General features: G+C 48.4%; 1 protein-coding gene across 2 annotated transcripts in view; it reads left to right on the top strand.

The window, feature by feature from the left end:
* The window catches only part of PKNOX1 (PBX/knotted 1 homeobox 1), a 46,276-nt gene extending 25,424 nt beyond the window's left edge, over positions 1-20,852 (top strand). For both annotated transcript variants that reach the window (XM_077479462.1, XM_077479463.1), the window contains 3 exons: positions 11,261-11,337; positions 11,836-12,005; positions 16,646-20,852. In XM_077479462.1, the coding sequence (XP_077335588.1) occupies positions 11,261-11,337; positions 11,836-12,005; positions 16,646-16,857 (459 nt within the window). In that variant the 3' untranslated portion in view covers positions 16,858-20,852. The remainder of the gene's footprint in view (positions 1-11,260; positions 11,338-11,835; positions 12,006-16,645) is intronic.
* The last annotated feature ends 3,915 nt before the right edge of the window (positions 20,853-24,767 follow it).

Genomic DNA, 24,767 nt, shown 5'->3' with positions numbered 1-24,767 from the left:
GTCTGGGAGGGTTGGGAGGAGGTTGGGAGGGGGGGTGGGAGGGGTGGGGGGAGAAAGAAGACCCGACAGCAGAGAACCTCGTTAAGTGAGAAAAGAGGAGAAACCAGCCTGACTAAAAGCTATGTCTATAGTTAATTGTTTGTCATATAACGTTAGGGGGCTAAATGAATCAGCAAAGCGGTTTAAAATTTTGAAAGAAATAGAACAATATGAAGCGGGCATAGTGTTCTTACAGGAAACCCATCTATCATACGAAAGCAAGATTAGAATATACTCCCCTAGGTTCCCGGTGTGGTTTTATGGAGATTCTTACTCAAGGAACTCAAAAGGGGTAGCTATCGGTATAGGACGGGAGGTATACTATAAAATAGAAGAAAGATTAGTCGACCCGGAGGGTAGATTCCTCTTTCTGAAGGGGAAACTATGGGGAGTAGACTATACCCTCGCTAACATATACTGCCCAAATAGAAGTCCAACGGTTTTTCTGAAAGGAATATTGGAGAAATTATGGGATTTTAAAAGAGGAAGAGTAATTATAGCTGGAGATATGAACTTTTGTATGAATCCGCAAATGGATAGTTCGTCCCGTGTGCAGGGGATTGGGAAGGAGCAGAGGAGAATAATAAAACACAGGCTATATCAGTACCAGCTTATGGATGTGTGGAGAACTATGCACCCAAGGATACGAGACTACTCGTTCTATTCCCCGGTACACGGGACGTACACAAGGATCGACTACTGGTTAGTGGAACATAGGGTTCTGGACGAGGTGATATCCACAGATATAGGAATTAGAACATTGTCTGATCATTCTCCAATATGCCTGAAGATCAAAATCCCAGGATTTCAGAAATCTCCTTTTTCCTGGAAATTGAATAGGGAACTGTTGGACGAGAAGGGAGAGGAAATAATTAGAAAGGAATTGGAGTTTTTTTTTTTTACCACTAATTTAAATGAAGAGAATATGGAAAATATTATTTGGGAGACACATAAAGCTTATATAAGAGGGATATATATTTCACTAGGTACAAATAGGAAGAGAGAAGGTATTAAAAAGAGTAGAGAGTTGAGGGAGGAAATCCATGGATTAGAGCAAGAACATAAAAAGGCAAATGGCAGGGAAAGTGGACAGGTAGTGGACCTATTACATAAACTGGCTATGAAAAGAGAGGAACTCGGGGAATTAATGGAACAGGAAATGAGGACGATATATAATAGGATTAATAAAGAGAGATATTATAGCGGCATTAAAAATAGTAAGATCTTAGCAAAGATATTGAGGAAAAAAAGATCGAAGAATTATATAGAGAAAATATTAAATAAAGAGGGAGAGTCGGTCTATAAAACTAAGGAAATAGCAGAAGTTTTTAGAGAATATTATGGGCAGTTATATTCCGTGAGAAAAAAAGAGACAGAAAAGCAAGAGATGAAGAGAAGGGGAAAAATCAAAGACTATATATTTCAAGCAAATATCCCTAAAATACCGGGGGAATTGGCGCAGGAATTGGAGAATCCAATCTCAGTCCAAGAAGTAATACAGGCAATAAAAGAGACCAAAGGAGGAAAGAGTCCAGGGCCTGATGGCTATACAATAGAATATCTAAAAAAGTTTGGAGACATACTAGCCCCAATTTTATGTGCATATTATAATGGACTAGGTACAAAATATGGACTGAGCGAGGAGGCCTCCACTGCGACAATCTCCACGATATTGAAAGAGGGAAAAGAGAATACAATATGCTCAAACTATAGACCGATCTCACTACTCAATACGGACATTAAATTGTTCGCAAAAATATTGGCCGCTAGAATAAAGAAGTTAATGCCTAGCTTAGTCCATGCAGATCAGGTGGGATTCATTGAGGGGCGAGAAGGAAAAGATAATGGAGTAAGGTCATTATTACTGCTTCAGAGGATGAAGGAGAGTAGAATCCCCAGTCTACTCTTATCAATAGAAAAGGGGAAAACACTGCGCTGTGGTTTGTAAAAAAATGGCCACAACAGCCAAAACAGCCGCCAACACTAAAAACAAACAAAGTTCAACAGATGGAATAATAAAAACAGTGTAGCGCTTCAATAATAATAAGTGTAATCAACACAAATTAAAAAAAAAAAAAAATAACAGAACAAAAAATCGCACAGAACTAGATGCCTGAAAGTAAAAGTCCAACATAAGGCACTCATTCCACTATGTTGATGGCATAGGAGTGGCCAAACCGTCACATGGAAGGAGAATGGTGTGCTAGACGAATATGTTCATGCAGGTAGACTTGATTGTAACAATAGTAGATAAATACTTCTTACCGGAACAGTTGGACTCACGCAATCATATGACGGCTGAGTCTAGAAGGCTTGGGGTCACAGTCAAGGACCAAAGAGTGTGAAGAGAGAGGTCAGTTGAGCTGGTGATGGAGCTCCAGGCGGTTGTAGGCTCAAAGATCGGTCCTTTCAGATGGAACATCAAAGGTCGAAGTGGTCAAGCTCAAACGCAGCCCGTTGGACCAATACTCCAGCCTCCCCCGAATGGGGAGGGGGGTGTTTGTGAGGTTTTAAACCAAAACCATGGAAAGAAGGGAAAAGAAAAAAAGGCTCCACATGGTGCGGGTCAAACGATATAAAAACGTTGGTTTATTGAAGTCAAAAGGTAACAAATGACTTAGTGATCACATAAAAAAACGAAATAAACTTAAAAGCAATGTGGGGTACCAACAGCTCGCCCTGTTGGTACCCCACATTGCTTTTAAGTTTATTTCGTTTTTTTATGTGATCACTAAGTCATTTGTTACCTTTTGACTTCAATAAACCAACGTTTTTATATCGTTTGACCCGCACCATGTGGAGCCTTTTTTTCTTTTCCCTTCTTTCCATGGTTTTGGTTTAAAACCTCACAAACACCCCCCTCCCCATTCGGGGGAGGCTGGAGTATTGGTCCAACGGGCTGCGTTTGAGCTTGACCACTTCGACCTTTGATGTTCCATCTGAAAGGACCGATCTTTGAGCCTACAACCGCCTGGAGCTCCATCACCAGCTCAACTGACCTCTCTCTTCACACTCTTTGGTCCTTGACTGTGACCCCAAGCCTTCTAGACTCAGCCGTCATATGATTGCGTGAGTCCAACTGTTCCGGTAAGAAGTATTTATCTACTATTGTTACAATCAAGTCTACCTGCATGAACATATTCGTCTAGCACACCATTCTCCTTCCATGTGACGGTTTGGCCACTCCTATGCCATCAACATAGTGGAATGAGTGCCTTATGTTGGACTTTTACTTTCAGGCATCTAGTTCTGTGCGATTTTTTGTTCTGTTATTTTTTTTTTTTTTTAATTTGTGTTGATTACACTTATTATTATTGAAGCGCTACACTGTTTTTATTATTCCATACTCTTATCAATAGATGCTGAGAAAGCTTTTGACCGAGTAGACTGGGGATTCATGATGGGTACCCTAAGGGGAATGGGGTTTGGTCCCAAAATTTTGAAGTGGATAAAGGCACTATATAACAGCCCCAAGGCAGTGGTAAGAGTTAATGGGGTACTATCAACAGCCTTCAGAATGAACAATGGGACTAGACAGGGGTGTCCGCTGTCCCCCCTATTGTTCGTTCTGGCATTGGAGCCACTCCTGGAGACGATAAGGAGAAACCCAGATATAAAGGGGGTTGAGATAGAGGGGGAAATACATAAGACAGCCGCATTCGCGGATGATATTCTGTTTTATGTATCCAGCCCACGAATCTCCATGCCAAACTTGTTAAAGGCTTTACAGGAATACGGTGAATTATCTAACTTTAAAATCAACCCAAGCAAGTCAGAAATCTTAAACGTAAATATAAATCCGAGAGAAGAACTTGACATTAAGAGAGAATTCCCATTTCTATGGCAAAAGGAAATTAAATATTTAGGGATTAAACTGACTGCATCAATAGAAAAAATGTACCTAATAAACTATATCCCCCTTCTAGAAGAATTGAGAGAAGAAATAAGGAGAATGAGAACAAAGCCCCTGTCATGGTTAGGAAGAATTAATGCCTTAAAAATGATTATTCAACCTAAAATCCTTTATAAATTTCAGCTATTACCAATATATATCCCCCCCCTATATTTTAAAATGATAAATTCTTTAATTTCTAAATTTATCTGGAACAACAAGAAACCTAGAATCCCACTGAAGACTTTGCAAAAGGGAAAAGACGAGGGGGGTCTGAATGTCCCAGACTTTAGAAAATATTACGAAGCAGCAGTGTTAACACGGGTGGTGGAATGGGCAAAATTAGAAAGTAAAAAAAGATGGGGAAAAATAGAACACAGTTTATCAGGCACAAATTTAGGTAGAGAAATCTGGACTCCTTTAAAATATAGATCACTAGGGAAGACAACACCTTTGGTCACAAAAAATGTGTTTAGAGTATGGGAGGGAATACACAAACATAATAAGTGGAAATATAATTCCCCTTTAATTTATTTAAAAGATAATGATTTTTTTGCACCTGGTAAAAGTACAATAGGAGGGAAATGGATAAAACAAGATAATATGCAATTACGACACATAATTAAAGAGGGGAAATTGAAAACACTAGCAATATTACAGAAAGAAAATGATTGGATGGATTTGGATGAGTGGCGATACCTGCAGCTTAGACATTTCGTCTCAAGACTACCACAACCGCTTAGAGATGGAGAAAATTTGACTGCCTTGGAGCGGATATGTGAGGGGAAATCCCCAAGGGCAGGTATTGCCCAGCTTTATAAGGTCTTGAGACGGGAATGTGAAGCGGAGGTACCAACTTTCATTCAAAAATGGGAAGAAGAGATAGGAGCACGGGGTGAAAACCAAAATATAGAAAAAATATTGAAGATGGTGCACAGATCCACGGAAAATAGTAAGATGATAGAAACAAATTATAAAATTTTAGTAAGATGGTATAGGACCCCAGATATAATGGCAAAGTACCAGGAGGGACAATCTGGGAAATGTTGGAGGAATTGTGGACAAACGGGAAGTTTGGCCCATATATGGTGGGATTGTCCCAAGATTAAAGAATATTGGAGAGAAATAATAAGATATATAGAAGTAATAGCTAAAATACAGTTACCTGAGAACCCATGGTTATGCCTATTCCATGCAGTAGATACCCCAATTAAGGAGTATAGGAATTCCCTCACAAGCTCATTAATAAACGTGGCAAAAAGCCTGATTCCGAAAAAATGGAAAGAAATAGAAGCACCCAAAGTAAAGGAATGGCTAGGAAAAGTTGAGGAAATGTATAGTATTGAAGGGCTGGGAATGGAGGAAGAAAGAGAAAGAAAGAGATTCCATGTGAAATGGAAATACTGGAAAATCTTTAGACAATCTATGATTTTTAACGAGGTAATGGGTCGGTAGGGGTGGGGAGAGGGGTGGGAGGGAGATATTTTAGAAGAACTCGAGAAGTAAAGAAAGAAAACCAGGATAATGTGAAAAATTTAAGGGCATGAATGTATTTTGGTCCTATGGTTTTCTTTTATAATACTTGATTATGTTTTGTACGCAACTTAAATGAAAAATTTAAATAAAGAATAAAAAAAAAAAAAAAACTGCAACAAATCTCGGAGGACATCATTTTTAAATTTCTGGAAAACTGCCGGGGCGTTACAAAGGCCAAAAGACATTACCAGGTATTCATAATGGCCTGTTCTGGTATTAAACGCAGTTTTCCACTCGTCGCCCTCCTTAATGCGCACAGGATTTTATGCCCCTCTCAAATCCAAGCTTTGTGAAAACCATTGCCCCCTTGAGGCCTTCAAATAACTATATAGTCAACTGAACCGGGTAGGCATTCTTAATTGTGAAACGATTGAGCCCCTATAATCTATACAAGATCTCAGTTCACCCCTCTTCTTTTTCACAAAGAAGAAACCAGCACCAGCAGGAGAGGATTTATGGATGAAACCTTGAGAAAGTGTGTCTGCAACATACTCCTCCATGGCCTTATCCTCCAAGACTGACAAAGGGTAAACCCGGCCTCGAGGAGGTATGGCACCAGGTTGAAGGTCAATTGCGCAATCATAAGACCGGTGTGGAGGCAAACTACCGGCTTGACCTTTATCAAAGACATTGCCAAAATCACAATACACCTCCGGAATGGAGGGGAGTGAAGCGGTGCACAGGACCTTGGATACCTTCAGGAAGCATGTCTCACTGCATTGTGGTGACCAGGAGAGAACCTCAGCACGGAGTCAATCAAAAGAGGAGTTGTGCCTCTGTAACCAAGGATAACCAATAACCAGCGGAAATCTGGGTGAGGAAATTACTTGGAATTGGATTATCTCATGGTGAAGAGCCCCTATGGCCATGGACAACGGAACCGTCTCATGAGTCACATGGGCAGGCTGTAAAAGTCTCCCGTCAAGAGCCTCAATGGCAAGTGGAGTGTCACGCAGCTGCAGCGGAATCGAGTGCTGCGATACAAATGCAGCATCAATGAACAGGCCTGCAGCACCAGAGTCGATTAGAGCCTGTATCTCGATGGACGACTCAGCCCAAGAAAGGGTGACCAAAACCAGGGGCTTATCCTTCTGTATAACTGGGGACGAAACAACGCCACCTAAAGTCTGTCCGTGACAGGACCTCAAGGTTCGGGCGTTCCCTGGACGGGTAGGACAAGACTTCAAAAAGTGACCTGCCTGGCCACAATAAAGGTTCATCTTCACTGACTGACTCAGTAACAGGAGGCATGGCAGGTGAGGGAGGCATGGGAGGCATGGGAGGCGAGGGAGGCATGGGAGGCGAGGGAGGCATGGGAGGCGAGGGAGGCGTGGGAGGCGAGGGAGGCATGGGAGGTGAGGGAGGCATGGGTGGGACTGCAAAGCTTGGAGACAAATTTACAGCAGGCTTCCGCAAGTGCTCTGAGAGTCTTACTCTGAGTCTGGAGTCAATGAGGATGGCAAACGAGATCAAGCTCTCCAGCTCAGTGGGTATATCTCGGGCTGCTATCTCCTCCTTGATGGAATCCGAGAGACCATGAGAAAAAGCCACGAGGGCCTCATTGTTCCAAGCAACCTCTGCTGCCAGAGTACAGAATTCAATGGCGTAGTCGGGAACAGTTCTCGTACTCTGTTTGATGGACATGAGGCACTTGGCAGAGGAAGCGGAGCGTGCAGAACGTCAAATACCCCTTTAAAGGAGGCCACAAACTGAGGGTAACTCCAGACAACAGGTTTTTGCGTCTCCCATAGAGGGTTAGCCCAGGCCAAGGCTCTCTCAGAAAGCAAAGATATCACGAAACCTACTTTGCTTCTGTCTGTGGGAAACGCCTGGGGCAGCATTTCGAAGTATATCTCAACCTGATCGAGAAACCCTCTGCATTGAACTGGATCGCCCCCAAATCGCTGGGGAAGCGGAGCAGAACCAGACATACCTCTTATAGAGGTAATACTCGAGGCGGGTGCCTGCACAGAGACTGGCGCAGCAGCAGGGACGGCCTGCGACTCAGGTTGTACCGGAGCAGCCACCGTGGGGGATTCCAGGTGAGCCATGCGATTCAGGAGCGTTTGTAACGCCAAGGCAAACTGATCCATGCGGTGATCTTGCTCATCCAATCTGGAAAAAATATTACCAACAAGTGGATTGACTGTATCTTCTGAATTCATGGCCTTCGCCTATCAGAAACCATGAATCAGACAGAGACAGAAGTACAATTAATTTACACTTGTTTAATAATAAAAGTATAATAATAAAAAGAAAAAAAGTAGTCAAAACATAACCAGAGTTCAGGAACTGGAACGGATAGTCAGCCAAGCCAGAAGTCAGGGATCAATGTAGTGCAGGGATCCTCAAACTACGGCCCTCCAGCTGTTGCAAAACTACACATCCCATGAGGCATTGTAAAACTCTGACATTCACAGACATGACTGGGCATGATGGAAATTGTAGTTCCTGAACAACTGGAGGGCCGTAGTTTGAAGACCCCTGATGTAGTGGAACAGCAAGCAGGATCTGGAGCTAGAAGGGATGTCAGCAAAGCAAATCTTTAAACAGGACCAAAGGAGAGCATCTCTGTGATGTTGACCAAGGAGAAGGCAGAGATCCACTGGACTGCATGGCTTAAGTAGGCAGGACTGACGAGCAGGATATCATCAACAGCTGAGTAACTGTGGAGAGATAGTAGCTGGCAATTAGCTGACAGCTGAGCGGCCAGCTCAGTGAAAGAAGAGCTGAGCCCAGCCCTGACAAGAAATTACACTACCAGGTCTATAGTTACTTGGTAAAGATTTTGATCCCTTTTTAAATATAGGCACCATATTGGCCCTGTGCCAATCCAGTCATTTCCGAGTCCCTAAATATTAGAAACAATGGCTTTGAAATGACAGAGCTCAATTTATGCAGATCCCCTATCCGGTGGGGTGTTTGGTTCCATAGTTACATTAGTAGGTGAGGTTGAAAAAAGACACAAGTTCATCAAGTCCAACCTATGTGTGTGATTATATGTCAGTATTACATTGTATATCCTGTATGTTGCGGTCGTTCAGGTTATTATCTAATAGTTTATTGAAACTATTGATGCTCCCCGCTGAGACCACCACCTGTGGAAGGGAATTCCACATCCTTGCTGCTCTTACAGTAAAGAACCCTGTACGTAGTTTAAGGTTAAATCTCTTTTCTTCTAATTTTAATGAGTGGCCACGAGTCTTGTTATACTCCCTTCTGCAAAAAAGTTTTATCCCTATTGTGGGGTCACCAGTCCGGTATTTATATATTGGGGGGTCACCAGTCCGGTATTTATACATTGGGGGGTCACCAGTCCGGTATTTATATATTGGGGGGTCACCAGTCCGGTATTTATATATTGGGGGGTCACCAGTCCGGTATTTATATATTGTGGGGTCACCAGTCCGGTATTTATATATTGTGGGGTCACCAGTCCGGTATTTATATATTGTGGGGTCACCAGTCCGGTATTTTATATATTGTGGGGTCACCAGTCCGGTATTTATATATTGTGGGGTCACCAGTCCGGTATTTTATATATTGTGGGGTCACCAGTCCGGTATTTATATATTGTGGGGTCACCAGTCCGGTATTTATATATTGGGGGGTCACCAGTCCGGTATTTATATATTGGGGGGTCACCAGTCCAGGATTTATATATTGGGGGGTCACCAGTCCGGTATTTATATATTGGGGGGTCACCAGTCCGGTATTTATATATTGTGGGGTCACCAGTCCGGTATTTATATATTGGGGGGTCACCAGTCCGGTATTTATATATTGTGGGGTCACCAGTCCGGTATTTACATATTGTGGGGTCACCAGTCCGGTATTTATATAATGAAATCATATCCCCTCTCACCACGTCTACGGGCCTTCTAGATACACCACGTCTACGGGCCTTCCTTTATCTAGATACACCACGTCTACGGGCCTTCCTTTATCTAGATACACCACATCTACGGGCCTTCCTTTATCTAGATACACCACGCCTACGGGCCTTCCTTTATCTAGATACACCACGTCTACGGGCCTTCCGTTATCCAGATACACCACGTCTACGGGCCTTCCTTTATCTAGATACACCACGTCTACGGGCCTTCCTTTATCTAGATACACCACATCTACGGGCCTTCCTTTATCTAGATACACCACGCCTACGGGCCTTCCTTTATCTAGATACACCACATCTACGGGCCTTCCTTTATCCAGATACACCACGTCTACGGGCCTTCCTTTATCTAGATACACCACGTCTACGGGCCTTCCTTTATCTAGATACACCACGTCTACGGGCCTTCCTTTATCTAGATAACCACGTCTACGGGCCTTCCTTTATCTAGATACACCACGTCTACGGATCTTCCTTTATCTACATACACCACGTCTACGGGCCTTCCTTTATCTAGATACACCACGTCTACGGGCCTTCCTTTATCTAGATACACCACGTCTACGGGCCTTCCTTTATCTAGATACACCACGTCTACGGGCCTTCCTTTATCCAGATACACCACGTCTACGGGCCTTCCTTTATCTAGATACACCACGTCTACGGGCCTTCCTTTATTCAGATACACCACGTCTACGGGCCTTCCTTTATCTAGATAACCACGTCTACGGGCCTTCCTTTATCTAGATACACCACGTCTACGGATCTTCCTTTATCTACATACACCACATCTACGGGCCTTCCTTTATCTAGATACACCACGTCTACGGGCCTTCCTTTATCTAGATACACCACATCTACAAGCCTTCCTTTATCTAGATACACCACGTCTACGGGCATTCCTTTATCTAGATACACCACGTCTACGGGCCTTCCTTTATCTAGATACACCACGTCTACGGGCCTTCCTTTATCCAGATACACCACATCTACGGGCCTTCCTTTATCCAGATACACCATGTCTATGGGCATTCCTTTATCTAGATACACCACGTCTACGGGCCTTCCTTTATCTAGATGGCAACTCACCTCCTCATAGAAGATTATTAGATTGGTTTGGCAAGAACGATTCTTCATGAATCCATGCTGATTACTGCTAATGATAGCGTTCTCATTACTAAAATCTTGTATACAGTCCCTTATCATCCCCTCCAAGAGTTTACCTACTATTGATGTTAGGCTGACTGGTTTGTAATTCCCAGGGATGTATTTTGGGCCCTTTTTAAATATTGGTGCTACATTGGCTTTGTCTCATGCAGCTCCCCTGTCTGGTGGGGTGTCTTACCCTCTTGTAGGCCACAGTATATGACCTCCGGAATTCCAACCCTCCTGTAGGTGGCAATATAGCCTGCTAGTATATTACATAGTTACCTATTTTTGTGTTGTTATCGTGTTTTTTCCTCGCCCACAAACAATTCACCTTTTACAGATTGTAACAGAGATCATGAGATGAAGCTCTTGTTTGGTAGGTCACTGGGAGGGCAACCACCAGCTCAAAGAGATGAAAGAGGAGCGCGGAGGCCCACATAGGGTAAATCCACAATATAAGTCACCTTTATTAAGCAACAGACATGTACTTACAATGTGGGTACAGAGATGAACACAAATGGACAGTCAGTAGGGGGGGGCGTGATGACGTCACCGATTGAGCCCCACCCAACATGTTTCGTTACTAGAGGACATCGTCAGGGGCTTGCAGCATACAATACACCGATGGAGAGTTCCTCTCCACCTATAATCTTGCAGCAGCATACACATTCATATGCCCACCGGAGGAGGGCTGTACCTTATACCTACCTGTTCTCCCTGTACTTACCTTTCCTTCTCCCTCCCTGCAGCATCCGTACCCCACAGAGGATGAGAAGAAGCAGATCGCGGCTCAGACAAATCTGACATTACTACAGGTCAACAATTGGTGAGCAACCAACTTCCTGTCTCTTATCCTGAACATGAAGGGGGAGGGGAACTCAGCGCTGGCAGTGGGGTGGGGGTTGGGCTCAGACCAGTGCCCCCTCCTTTATACTGGTGTGGATGTGGGAGATGGTGGCTACACCTTGTACAGGAAGAGTCCTCCACCCATAACACAGAGGGGTGGGGGCAGGGCAGAGAGTGCTTCACCCATACCACACAGAGGGGCGGGGTAGGGAGTCCTCCACCCATAACACAGAGAGGGGCGGGGTAGGGAGTCCTCCACCCATAACACACAGAGGGGCGGGGTAGGGAGTCCTCCACCCATAACACACAGAGGGGCGGGGTAGGGAGTCCTCCACCCATAACACACAACGTGGTGGGGGCGGGGTAGGGAGTCCTCCACCCATAACACACAGAGGGGTGGGGGCGGGGCAGGGAGTGCTCCACCCATAACACACAGAGGGGTGTGGCTATCTGATTTATTGTATGGCCTCCATTCCAGGTTTATAAACGCCAGACGCAGAATCCTCCAACCCATGCTGGACTCCAGCGCCACCGACACTCCGAAGACCAAGAAGAAGAGCGCCCAGAGCCGCCCCGTGCAGAGATTCTGGCCGGACTCCATCGCCGGCGGCATGTCACAGCATGGAGACATCGGCATCTCCGAGGACGGTGAGAGCGCCGCCATTACCGGTGTACATCACAAGAGACAACCTGCTCCCCTCCCCCCATCACAAGAGACAACCTGTTCTCTCCCCCCCATCACAAGAGACAACCTGCTCTCTCTCCCCCCATCACAAGAGACAACCTGCTCTCTCCCCCATCACAAGAGACAACCTGCTCTCTCCCCCCATCACGAGAGACAACCTGCTCTCTTCCCCCCATCACAAGAGACAACCTGCTCTCTCTTCCCCATCACGAGAGTCAACCTGCTCTCTCCCCCATCACGAGAGACAACCCGCTCTCTCCCCCATCACAAGAGACAACCTGCTCTCTCCCCCATCACAAGAGACAACCTGCTCTCTCCCCCATCACAAGAGACAACCTGCTCTCTCCCCCATCACAAGAGACAACCTGCTCTCTCTTCCCCCATCACAAGAGACAACCTGCTCTCTCTTCCCCCATCACGAGAGACAACCTGCTCTCTTCCCCCCATCACAAGAGACAACCTAATCTCTCCCCCATCACAAGAGACAACCTGCTCTCTCTTCCCCCATCACGAGAGACAACCCGCTCTCTCCTCCATCACGAGAGACAACCCGCTCTCTCCCCCATCACGAGAGACAACCCGCTCTCTCCCCCATCACGAGAGACAACCTGCTCTCTCCCCCCATCACAAGAGACAACCTGCTCTCTCCCCCATCACAAGAGACAAGCTGCTCTCTTCCCCCCATCACAAGAGACAAGCTGCTCTCTTCCCCCCATCACAAGAGACAAGCTGCTCTCTTCCCCCCCATCACAAGAGACAACCTGCTCTCTTCCCCCCATCACAAGAGACAAGCTGCTCTCTTCCCCCCATCACAAGAGACAAGCTGCTCTCTTCCCCCCATCACAAGAGACAAGCTGCTCTCTCTCTCCCCCCATCACAAGAGACAACCTGCTCTCTCTCCCCCCATCACAAGAGACAACCTGCTCTCTCTCTCTCCCCATCACAAGAGACAACCTGCTCTCTCTCCCCCCATCACAAGAGACAACCTGCTCTCTTCCCCCATCACAAGAGACAACCTGCTCTCTCTCTCCCCCATCACAAGAGACAACCTGCTCTCTCTCCCCCGTCACAAGAGACAACCTGCTCTCTGTCCCCCATCACAAGAGACAACCTGCTCTCTGTCCCCCATCACAAGAGACAACCTGCTCTCTGTCCCCCATCACAAGAGACAACCTGCTCTCTGTCCCCCATCACAAGAGACAACCTGCTCTCTCTCTCCCCCATCACAAGAGACAAGCTGCTCTCTCTCTCCCCCATCACAAGAGACAAGCTGCTCTCTCTCCCCCCATCACAAGAGACAAGCTGCTCTCTCCCCCCCCCATCACGAGAGACAACCTGCTCTCTCCCCCATCACAAGAGACAAGCTGCTCTCTCCCCCCATCACAAGAGACAACCTGCTCTCTCCCCCCATCACGAGAGACAACCTGCTCTCTCCCCCCATCACGAGAGACAACCTGCTCTCTCCCCCCATCACGAAAGACAACCTACTTTCTCCCCCCATCACGAGAGACAACCCGCTCTCTCCCCCATCACGAGAGACAACCTGCTCTCTCCCCCCATCACAAGAGACAACCTGCTCTCTCCCCCATCACAAGAGACAAGCTGCTCTCTTCCCCCCATCACAAGAGACAAGCTGCTCTCTTCCCCCCATCACAAGAGACAAGCTGCTCTCTTCCCCCCCATCACAAGAGACAACCTGCTCTCTTCCCCCCATCACAAGAGACAAGCTGCTCTCTTCCCCCCATCACAAGAGACAAGCTGCTCTCTTCCCCCCATCACAAGAGACAAGCTGCTCTCTCTCTCCCCCCATCACAAGAGACAACCTGCTCTCTCTCCCCCCATCACAAGAGACAACCTGCTCTCTCTCTCTCCCCATCACAAGAGACAACCTGCTCTCTCTCCCCCCATCACAAGAGACAACCTGCTCTCTTCCCCCATCACAAGAGACAACCTGCTCTCTCTCTCCCCCATCACAAGAGACAACCTGCTCTCTCTCCCCCATCACAAGAGACAACCTGCTCTCTGTCCCCCATCACAAGAGACAACCTGCTCTCTGTCCCCCATCACAAGAGACAACCTGCTCTCTGTCCCCCATCACAAGAGACAACCTGCTCTCTGTCCCCCATCACAAGAGACAACCTGCTCTCTCTCTCCCCCATCACAAGAGACAAGCTGCTCTCTCTCTCCCCCATCACAAGAGACAAGCTGCTCTCTCTCTCTCCCCCATCACAAGAGACAAGCTGCTCTCTCTCCCCCCATCACAAGAGACAAGCTGCTCTCTCCCCCCCCATCACAAGAGACAACCTGCTCTCTCCCCCCATCACAAGAGACAACCTGCTCTCTCCCCCCATCACGAGAGACAACCTGCTCTCTCCCCCCATCACGAGAGACAACCTGCTCTCTCCCCCCATCACGAAAGACAACCTACTTTCTCCCCCCATCACGAGAGACAGTAGGTTGTCCCCCATCACGAGAGACAACCTACTTTCTCCCCCCATCACGAGAGACAACCTACTTTCTCCCCCCATCACGAGAGACAACCTACTTTCTCCCCCCATCACGAGAGACAACCTGCTCTCTGTCCCCCCATCACGAGAGACAACCTGCTCTCTGTCCCCCCATCACGAGAGACAACCTGCTCTCTGTCCCCCCATCACGAGAGACAACCTGCTCTCTGTCCCCCCATCACGAGAGACAACCTGCTCTCTGTCCCCCCATCACGAGAGACAACCTGCTCTCTGTCCCCCCATCACGAGAGACAACCTGCTCTCTGTCCCCCCATCACGAGAGACAACCTGCTCTCTGTCCCCCCATCACGAGAGACAACCTGCTCTCTCTGTCCCCCATCACGAGAGACAACCTGCTCTCTGTCCCCCCATCACGAGAGACAACCTGCTCTCTGTCCCCCCATCACGAGAGACAACCTGCTCTCTGTCCCCCCATCACGAGAGACAACCTGCTCTCTATCTCCCCCCATCACAAGAGACAACCTGCTCTCTCTCTCCCCCCATCACAAGAGACAACCTGCTCTCTCTCCCGCCATCACAAGAGACAACCTGCTCTCTCTCCCAGTCTTGTGTCCCTCCTCTGGCTGTCTCTTCATCCCTTTAGTTGGGTGTTGGGTGGTCTCGCTGAGTCCCCCCTGTGTGGAGGGATTGGGGGCGTTCATTGAGGGATACAGGAATTCAGAGACTGTTGGGTTTTGCTGCCACCATCAGGAGGGTCTGACATACAAATATCTTGTTATTGCTGGGGGGGGGGGGGGGGGGTGTCTGCCATTCATCCAAGTGTACTCCGAGGCGCTGGACCAATACTAGGCTTGCTGCGCCCCCATTGGGTGATATCTGGGTGACCTTCTGCATGAGGAAGCAGAGGGGTGTAGGTTCTGACTGATGGGGGATCTCCAACAGTCCAGACCTTGCCGAGGTCCGGCTGGGCCTTGAACCTCCAGACCTCCTCCTGGACCTTGAAATACCCATGTCAGATCTGTAACTAGAACCTTCAGGGGCCCCGGTGCAAGAAACCATGAAGGGTCCCCAATTGGGCCCTTCCCACTGATCCCGGGGGCCCTTTTCTTCCATTGATGGGCCCTTTGATATGGTCCTGGAGCGGGCCACCTTCCTGCTGTCTTGGGGGGGCCCCCCTCCCCCACCATGGCAAAACTTCACAGTCCAGTCACAAGTGAGACCTTTGTGACCCTGGTAGTTCCGCCCCTGTTATCAGTACTTTTTTTTTTTTTTTTTTTATATATAATTTTTTTTTAGGACCCCCGCTGGGGGGGCTTTGGTGAAATATTAGGGGTCTAAACGGACCTCTGATGTCTCACCTTTGAGACCGAGAATGGGACTGGGAACCAAGTTGAATTGTTCGTTTTCTCTGTACCCTCAGCTGCACAGAATGAATGAACAGGAAGAGCTCTGTACAGAGGCTTCCTATTCATTCATAAACCGAAGCATAGGAAACCGTTTACTATGTCTCAGCTATAAATGAATAAAAACAATCGGTACCGATCACTGACTCTATTCATTAAGACGAGGAAGGGGCCAGTGAATGACACATTTACCAGCCCCTTCCCCGCTCTCCGTCCTGAGGGGGGAGGGGGTATCCTGGCAACGCTGTGAGGAGGGGGGGGGGGCCAGGGACGGACAGGGAGGCGGTGGAAGCGGCATGTGGAGGAACCAATGCCCTCCATTTCCCTTCTGCAGCCGCTAAATATCTGCATGGAGGGAGAGGAGGAGAAGCGGGCATTCAATGGAGGGATCGGTCCCTCTACATCTCCCCCCCCCTGCCCCGCCCCGCCCCCGCCACCTTCCTATCCAGGTGTACAGGACAGGAATCAGATGCATCAAAAACCCATCATGATACAAAGCCAGTGTAAGGGAGTCCATTGAGGGGCCCGGGGCCCACCTCCGTGTAACATGCTCTTGGTACGGCTTTGCATCCGACCCAAGGCATGCTGGTGGAAGGAGAAGTATGCCAGTGTCCAAATCCTCCTGAAGGTGGCAGCATAACCCACAAATCACAGAATCCCCGTGTCCCTCAAGGAATGGAAGTTTTGTGTTTCCCGTTCTCTGGTCTCATTCTGGGCTTTCTTCTCATACAGGTACAGAGGTGACGCTCTCCTCCCCCGGCGCTCTCGGCACGGACAGTCTGCAGTCTCTGACCTCGGATGGGGCCACGTTGGCGGTCCAGCAGGTGATGTTGGGAGGACAGAGCGATGACGAGTCCCTGGACTCGGACCAGGAGGACACGGACACGGGACTCAGTGCGGGGGAACTTAGGGGTCTGGTGCTGAGTGGAGGAGGACTGCAATGAGGGGGACGGCACCTCGTCTCACACACTTTGTATTGTCAGTGCCAAACACACATTGTGTTGACAAAATGACGCACTGGCCACGTGCCGCCCAGTCGTTTTATTTTAATCAGCGACGTCATATTTGCACCTTAAAAAAAAACAAAAAACTGTCGCTTCCAAGAATTTCACTGCCGAGTGAGCCTTGTCCCCCCCCCGTGCCAAAAGACCCCCATTCACCAAACGATTCACCCATGGCTCGCTGGAGGGTCACCTGACCAGTAAGACCCCCTCCCACCACCTGGTGCGCTGGAGGGTCACCTGACCAGTAAGACCTCCTCCCACCACCTGGATCCTGGCTCGCTGGAGGGTCACCTGACCAGTAAGACCCCCTCCCACCACCTGATTCGCTGGAGGGTCACCTGACCAGTAAGACCCCCTCCCACCACCTGGTTCGCTGGAGGGTCACCTGACCAGTAAGACCCCCTCCCACCACCTGGATCCTGGCTTGCTGGAGGGTCACCTGACCAGTAAGACCCCCTCCCACCACCTGGATCCTGGCTTGCTGGAGGGTCACCTGACCAGTAAGACCCCCTCCCACCACCTGGTTTGCTGGAGGGTCACCTGACCAGTAAGACCCCCTCCCACCACCTGGATCGCTGGAGGGTCACCTGACCAGTAAGACCCCCTCCCACCACCTGGTTCGCTGGAGGGTCACCTGACCAGTAAGACCTCCTCCCACCACCTGGATCCTGGCTCGCCAGAGGGTCACCTGACCAGTAAGACCCCCTCCCATCACCTGGAACCTGGTTTAGTGGAGGGTAACCTGACCAGTAAGACTCCACCCACCACCTGGATCCCAGTAGAAGAGTCCATCGAGGCATGGGGATTGTTCTCACCTGAAATCCGACCCCAATCACCGCCTGGATTCCAGCTTGCTGGATGGTCACCCAACCAGAAGAGTCCATGGGTGGGTGGCTCACTCTTGATCTCTGACCCCAGTCACTACCTGGATTCCAGCCATTGGAAGGTCACCTGACCAGAAGAGTCCATGGGGGGGGGGGGACTCACTCCTGATCTCTGACCCCAGTCACCACCTGGATTCCAGCCATTGGAAGGTCACTCGACCAGAAGAGTCCATGGGGGGGGGGCGACTCACTCCTGATCTCTGACCCCAGTCACCACCTGGATTCCAGCCATTGGAAGGTCACTCGACCAGAAGAGTCCATGGGGGGGGGGGGGGGGCGACTCACTCCTGATCTCTGACCCCAGTCACTACCTGGATTCCAGCCCATTGGAAGGTCACTCGACCAGAAGAGTCCATGGGGGGGGGGGGGGGACGGCTCACTCCTGATCTCTGACCCCAGTCACCACCTGGATTCCAGCCCATTGGAAGGTCACTCGACCAGAAGAGTCCATGGGGGGGGGGGGGACGGCTCACTCCTGATCTTTGTTAATGAACTTGTTGCGCCGGTGTGCGCAGGCCTCCGTGTGTTGAGTGTAATGTGAAGAGGCCTCTCCATAGAACACTCGGGTACTTACATTTCGCACAACATGGACACTCCTCGTGTAAGGTTTGTATGGACTGTGGCTTCCTCCTACGTACGTTCCCTGCACCGGGAAATAAAACAAATGTCGATTTTACTCCTCAGATAGAACTGTATTTTTGTAGAGTTGTGAAAAATAAAAACAGAAAACTCTAAATGTTGATGTCCATCTCGTCAGATGCTTCAGCATTCCTGATTGGCCGCTCTCTGGGCTGCCCATGGGAGGGCGCTCCGACCCTGTAGGGCAGCAGTCATAGCGAGAGGTAGACTTACCTCTGAATGGAGACCTGTCGCTCTTCAGGTATGCCGGGATGGAAGAACGAAGGTCTAAGCACACAATTCAGACGTAGGGATCTCTTCCCCCGTCTCCGGGCCTGGACTGAGGCGGAGTTCAGGGAAAAAAAAGGAGGGCGGGGCTCTTTTGTATATTTTCTTTACTTTATTTATTACAGTCTGAGATAAAAATCAGCGACTGTCTATGTACTGCCCTTTATCACCACCCCTTGTATAGCAGCGTGAGGCTACGGCTCCAGCCTGATCTACTACTATGCTGTGAATAGCAGGAGAGATCAGACTACACACACCTAGCAGAAGGTCCTGAAAGAGGGAAACCCTCAGAGATGGGAGGGCTGGGATTGGTCGATCTGCACATTCAGTGTTATGGATGTTTTGTAACCCTTTTTATAGTGGAAAACATTTTATACAGATTACTAATAAAATTTATGTAAAAATTTGCCCAAATTCCTAATTGAACCTTCAGATGAAATCAGATAAATTCATTCCAGGGGCATCAGAAAAGGTGTGAGAAGTCTTATAGAAAGCAGCCACAGCCTGCATGGAAAAGCCTGTCCCTGGCCAGCATTGCTCTCTGGGTGGAAGCAGTGGTCTCTCTGCAGAGGTCTGACTACTAAAGTGAGAGCTAATGCTCTCCAATCAGCTGGGAGTATGAGCGTTGCTGATTATAGGAGGATTCCCTTCACCGCACTTCACCAGCCCAGGGAAAGAAGCACAATCTCTTGGCCTGGCCAATCCCGAGGCAGCGTTAGGGAGCACCACTTCCTATTGATGATAGAAAATGAATCGTCTGTTCCTCATATTGCCGGACTACACAAAGTACGAGAATATCGTGCTAACATTTCATCACTACTTTCATGTCTGAGTATATTTTTTATTGCTTGGAGAAGAACCTCAAGTGATAGATCATCTATGGACTCTACAGAGGCAGATCTCTGCTCCTTATGGGCGGCACTCAGCTACTCATGGGTGGTACTAGCCTCCTCACAGGTGGTGATCAGCTCTATATGGCTGGTTCTCAGCTACGTGGCACTCAGCTACTCATGGGTGGTACCTCCTCACAGGTGGTGATCAGCTCCTTATGGGTGCACTCAGCTACTCATGGGTGGTGCTCATCTCCTCACAGGTGGTGGTCAGTTACTTATGGGTGGCACTCAGCTACTCATGGGTGGTGTTCATCTCCTCACAGGTGGTGATCAGTTCCTTATGGGTGGCACTCAGCTACTCATGGGTGGTGTTCATCTCCTCACAGGTGGTGATCAGTTCCTTATGGGTGGCACTCAGCTACTCATGGGTGGTGCTCACCTCCTCACAGGTGGTGATCAGTTACTCATGGGTGGTTCTCCAATTCTCATAGGTGGTGATCAGCTCCTTATGGATGGCACTCAGCTACTCATGGGTGGTTCTCCCCTTCTCACAGGTGGTGAGCAGCTCCTTATGGGTGGCACTCAGCTACTCATGGGTGGTTCTCCCCTTCTCACAGGTGGTGATCAACTCCTTATGGATGGCACTCAGCTACTCATGGGTGGTGCTCACCTTCTCACAGGTGGTGATCAGCTCCTTATGGGTGACACTCAGCTACTTATGGGTGGTGCTCACCTCCTCACAGGTGGTGATCAGCTACGTGGCACTCAGCTACTCATGGGTGGTGCTCACCTCCTCACAGGTTGTGAGCAGCTCCTTATGGTTGTCACTCAGCTACTCATGGGTGGTGCTCATCTCCTCACAGGGGGTGATCAGCTCCTTATGGTTGGCACTCAGCTACTCATGGGTGGTGCTCATCTCCTCACAGGGGGTGATCAGCTCCTTATGGGTGGCACTCAGCTAATCATGGGTGGAGCTCACCACCTCACAGGGGGTGATCAGCTCCTTATGGGTGGCACTCAGCTACTCATGGGTGGAGCTCACCTCCTCACAGGTGCCAGCAGTGGTGTTTTTCCAATTGACAGGCTTCCTGGTGAGATGAACTGCTGTTTCCTGTCACAGTGCCCTTACCTGGTGTTGGGAAAACATGCACTGCTGGCAGAGGTTGGAGTTAGTATAGGGGGTAATCATTAGTCTCAGCTTTTCTACAATCACCACACAATGTTTATTCCATGAAGGAAGCAGCTCATGTCCATTTTCAGTTTAGAGGAATATTTTTGGTTTTCTGTTTTGGCAATAAAAGTTCTTTTTGTTCTTTGGTGTTCAGACTCGTTTCTCTCATCGTAGAAGATATCGAAGGAACTTCCTCTTTTATGGTATTGCTGTAATCTATCAGTTACGATGGTTTGGCACCTACTGAACCATCCTGTTGGACTGCCATTGTGGTTTTCATCCCATGGACCTCAGTTCCTGAACTCCACTGCCCCCCCCCCCCCCCCCAAACACTACAAGGAGTCTGGAGCATAGAGGGGCTTCCATGTCTGTCCAGCCTGGCCGGTATTCTTATCTAGTTTAGTGGGTCCTTAAGGTCTGCTCACCCAAGAACCATCTTATTCAATGTCCACCATTCAGTATTTGTGTAGACATCTAATGTCCATCTGATCCTCTATACCAGGGGTCTCCAAACTTTTTAAACAAAGAGCCAGTTTACTATCCTTCAGACTTTGAGGGGGCCAGACTATGACCAGTGAGAGTAGAAAATGCCCCAGTGTCAATAGGAGTAAACAATGCCACATCATTGGTGTCATTGGGGGGAATAGTGTCCCATCATTGGTGTCAGTGGGAGGAATAGTGCCACATCATTGGTGTCAGTGGGGGGAATAGTGCCCCATCATTGGCGTCAGTGGGAGGAATAGTGCCTCATCATTGGTGTCAGTGGGAGGAATAGTGCCCCATTTTTGGTATCAGTGGGAGGAATAGTGCCCCATCATTGGTGTCAGTGGGAGGAATAGTGTCCCATCATTGGTGTCAGTGGGAGGAATAGTGTCCCATCATTGGTGTCAGTGGGAGGAATAGTGCCCCATCATTGGTGTCAGTGGGAGGAATAGTGCCCCATCATTGGTGTCAGTGGGAGGAATAGTGTCCCATCATTGGTGTCAGTGGGAGTGGGCTAGATAAAGGGCTACATCCAGCCTCTATCAGCAGTTTGGAGACTCTGGAACAGAGTCATATGACGGTGGGCGGACAGCAAGCAGTTAATAATAAAAGTCAAAAGAACAAATGTAGTCAAAACATAGCCAGAGTTCAGTAACCAGAACGGATAGTCAGCCAAGCCAGAAGTCAGGGATCAATGTAGTGGAACAGCAAGCAGGATCTGGAGCCAGAAGGGATGTCAGCAAAGCAAGTCTTGGAACAGGATCGCAGGAGATGTTTCTTGTGATGTCACCAAGGCGATTGGCAGAGATCCTCTGGGCTGGACGGCTTAAGTAGGCAGGACTGATGAGCAGGATATCATCAACAGCTGGGTAACTGTGGAGAGAAAAGAGAGCTGGCAATTAGCTGACAGCTGAGTGACAAGCTCAGAGAAGGAAGGGCTGAGCCCAGCCCTGACAGTACCCCCTCCTCCACGACCCCTCCCCCTCGGAGGACCACCAGGCCTGAGGGGAAAACGTCTATGGAAATCATGGAGGACAGGGGCATGTACGTCCGAGGATGAGACCCAAGAACGTTCCTCCGGACCGTACCCCTTCCAATGCACCAGGTACTGTATGCGCCTACGGGAGTCAACAATGGATTGTACCTCATACTCCTCATGGTTCTCAACCTGTATAGGGTGAGGATGTGGCACTGAGGTGGTAAAGCAGTTGCAGACCAAAGGTTTTAATAAGGAGACATGAAATACATTCAAAATACGCATATTGGAAGGAAGGTCTAATGCGTAAGCCACTGCGTTAATCCTGCAAAGAATACAGAAAGGCCCAATAAACCGAGGTGACAACTTCAGTGAGGGAACACGAAGCCGGAGGTTGGGAGATGACAGCCAGACCCTGTCCTCAACCTGGTAGGAAGGCGCTGGCAGGCGTCTGCGGTCAGCATGGAGTCTGTACCTATCATTAGCATGATGCAAAGCCTCCTGGACTTGTACCCAAGTGGAACGAAGACCACAGAGATGCTCCTCTAACGCAGGAATACTCTGCGGAACAAACAAATCAGGCAACATGGAGGGTTGGAAACCATAATTCACCATAAATGGAGACAATCGGGAGGCAGAATTCAAGGCACTGTTGTGAGCAAACTCTGCCCAAGGTAATAGGTCAGACCAGTTGTTATGACATCATCAATATAGCAATGTAGGAATTGCTCCAAGGACTGATTGGCTCGTTCTGCATCCCCATTAAACTGCGGGTGATACGCAGAAGAGAACACAAGCTGGATTCCCAACTGTGCACAAAAGACTCGCCAGAACCAGGAGACAAACTGACTGCCCCTGTCTGTAGCCCATGTAAGCGAAAGATCTCCCGAGCAAAAATTGGAAGCCAGTTCCTTAGAGGTGGGCAACTTCTTAAGTGGAATACAATGATACATCTTTGAGAACTGGTCAACCACCATAAGGATAACAGTGTTGCCTTGGGAGTTGGGCAATTCCACAATGAAATCCATAGACGGGTGAGTCCAGGGCTTCTCTCCATTGGGTATGGGTTGTAGGAGGCCCACTGGAAGGTGTCGTGGAGTCTTACTCTGAGCACACACGGGACAGGCAGCTTCGAAGGCAGTAACATCAGCCCGTAGACTAGGCCACCAGAATTGTTGGGAAATGGCCCAAATGAGTTGATTCTTCCCAGGATGGCCAGCTGCCTTGGGAGAATGATAAGTCTGGAGCACTGCAGTACGGAGACTCTCTGGGACAAAGCAGCGGTCACAAGGTTTATCAGGAGGAGCATGGACCTGAGCAAGAATTTTGTCACCCAAAGGAGACGTGAGACTGGTGTGAACCGTAGCCAAGATACGATCAGGAGGAATCATAGGAACCGGAACCGACTCCGACTTGGAAGTGGAGGAAAATTGTCGTGACAAGGCGTCAGCCCTTACATTCTTAGTACCGGGTAAGAATGAGACAATGTAATTGAAACTAGACAAGAAAAGAGCCCATCGCGCCCTTCTGGGAGAGAGTCGCTTAGCCTCAGACAAGAATGTAAGATTCTTATGGTCAGTAAGAATGAGAACGGGCACAGTGGTACCTTCAAGGAGATGTCTCCATTCTTTCAGGGCTAAAATGTTTGCTACAAGCTCTCTGTCACCAATCTTGTAATTGCACTCAGCAGGTGACAATTTCTTGGAAAAGTATCCACAAGGATTCATAGCGCTCTCAGAGTTAGGACGTTGAGAAAGAAGGGCGCCAACTCCAGTCTCAGAAGCATCAACTTCTAGGATAAAAGGTAACGTAGGATCAGGATGTGCCAACACAGGAGCAGAAACAAAGGCAGCCTTGAGACTCTCAAAGGCCTTAATGGACTCCAGAGACCAACTCTGTGGTCATATCAGTCAGGGGCTTGACCAGAGACGAGAAGTTACGAATAAACTTCCAATAATAGTTGTCAAAGCCCAGGAAAAGCTGCAGAGGATGTAAACCCACAGGTCGGGGCCACTGTAGGACTGTCAAAAGTTTCTCTGGGTCCAATGAAAAACCAGCAGTGGAAATGACATAGCCCAGGAATGTAACCTGTTCACGATGGAACTCGCACTTCTCCAGTTTACAGTAGAGATTGTTCTCTCTTCATTTCTGAAACACACAACAGACATCTGTGTGGTGGCTCTCCAGGGACTTGTAAAATATGAGGATATCATCAAGATAAACCACCACACACAATTGCAACAAATCTCGGAGGACATAATTTATAAATTCCTGTAAAACTGCCGGGGTGTTACAAAGGCCAAAAGGCATTACAAGGTACTCAAAATGGCCTGTTCTGGTATTAAACGCAGTTTTCCACTCGTCACCCTCCTTAATCCTCACGAGATTGTATGCCCCTCTCAAATCAAGCTTTGCTCCTTTGAGGAGGTCAAATAACTCCGTAATCAATGGAATCAGATTCTTAATCGTGAAATGATTGAGACCCCTATAATCAATACAAGGTCTCAGTTCACCACTCTTCTACTTCACAAAGCAGAAACCAAATAAGAAACCAGCACCAGGAGACGAGGATTTGCAGATGAAACCTTGAGAAACTG

Source organism: Lithobates pipiens, unplaced genomic scaffold, assembly GCF_037356315.1.
Source record: "Lithobates pipiens isolate NorthernLeopardFrog02 unplaced genomic scaffold, aLitPip1_a1.2 Scaffold_16, whole genome shotgun sequence".
NCBI classification, from domain to species: domain Eukaryota; kingdom Metazoa; phylum Chordata; class Amphibia; order Anura; family Ranidae; genus Lithobates; species Lithobates pipiens.
Note: the sequence above shows the minus strand (reverse complement) of the source record. Positions and strands in the feature narration are given on the sequence as shown.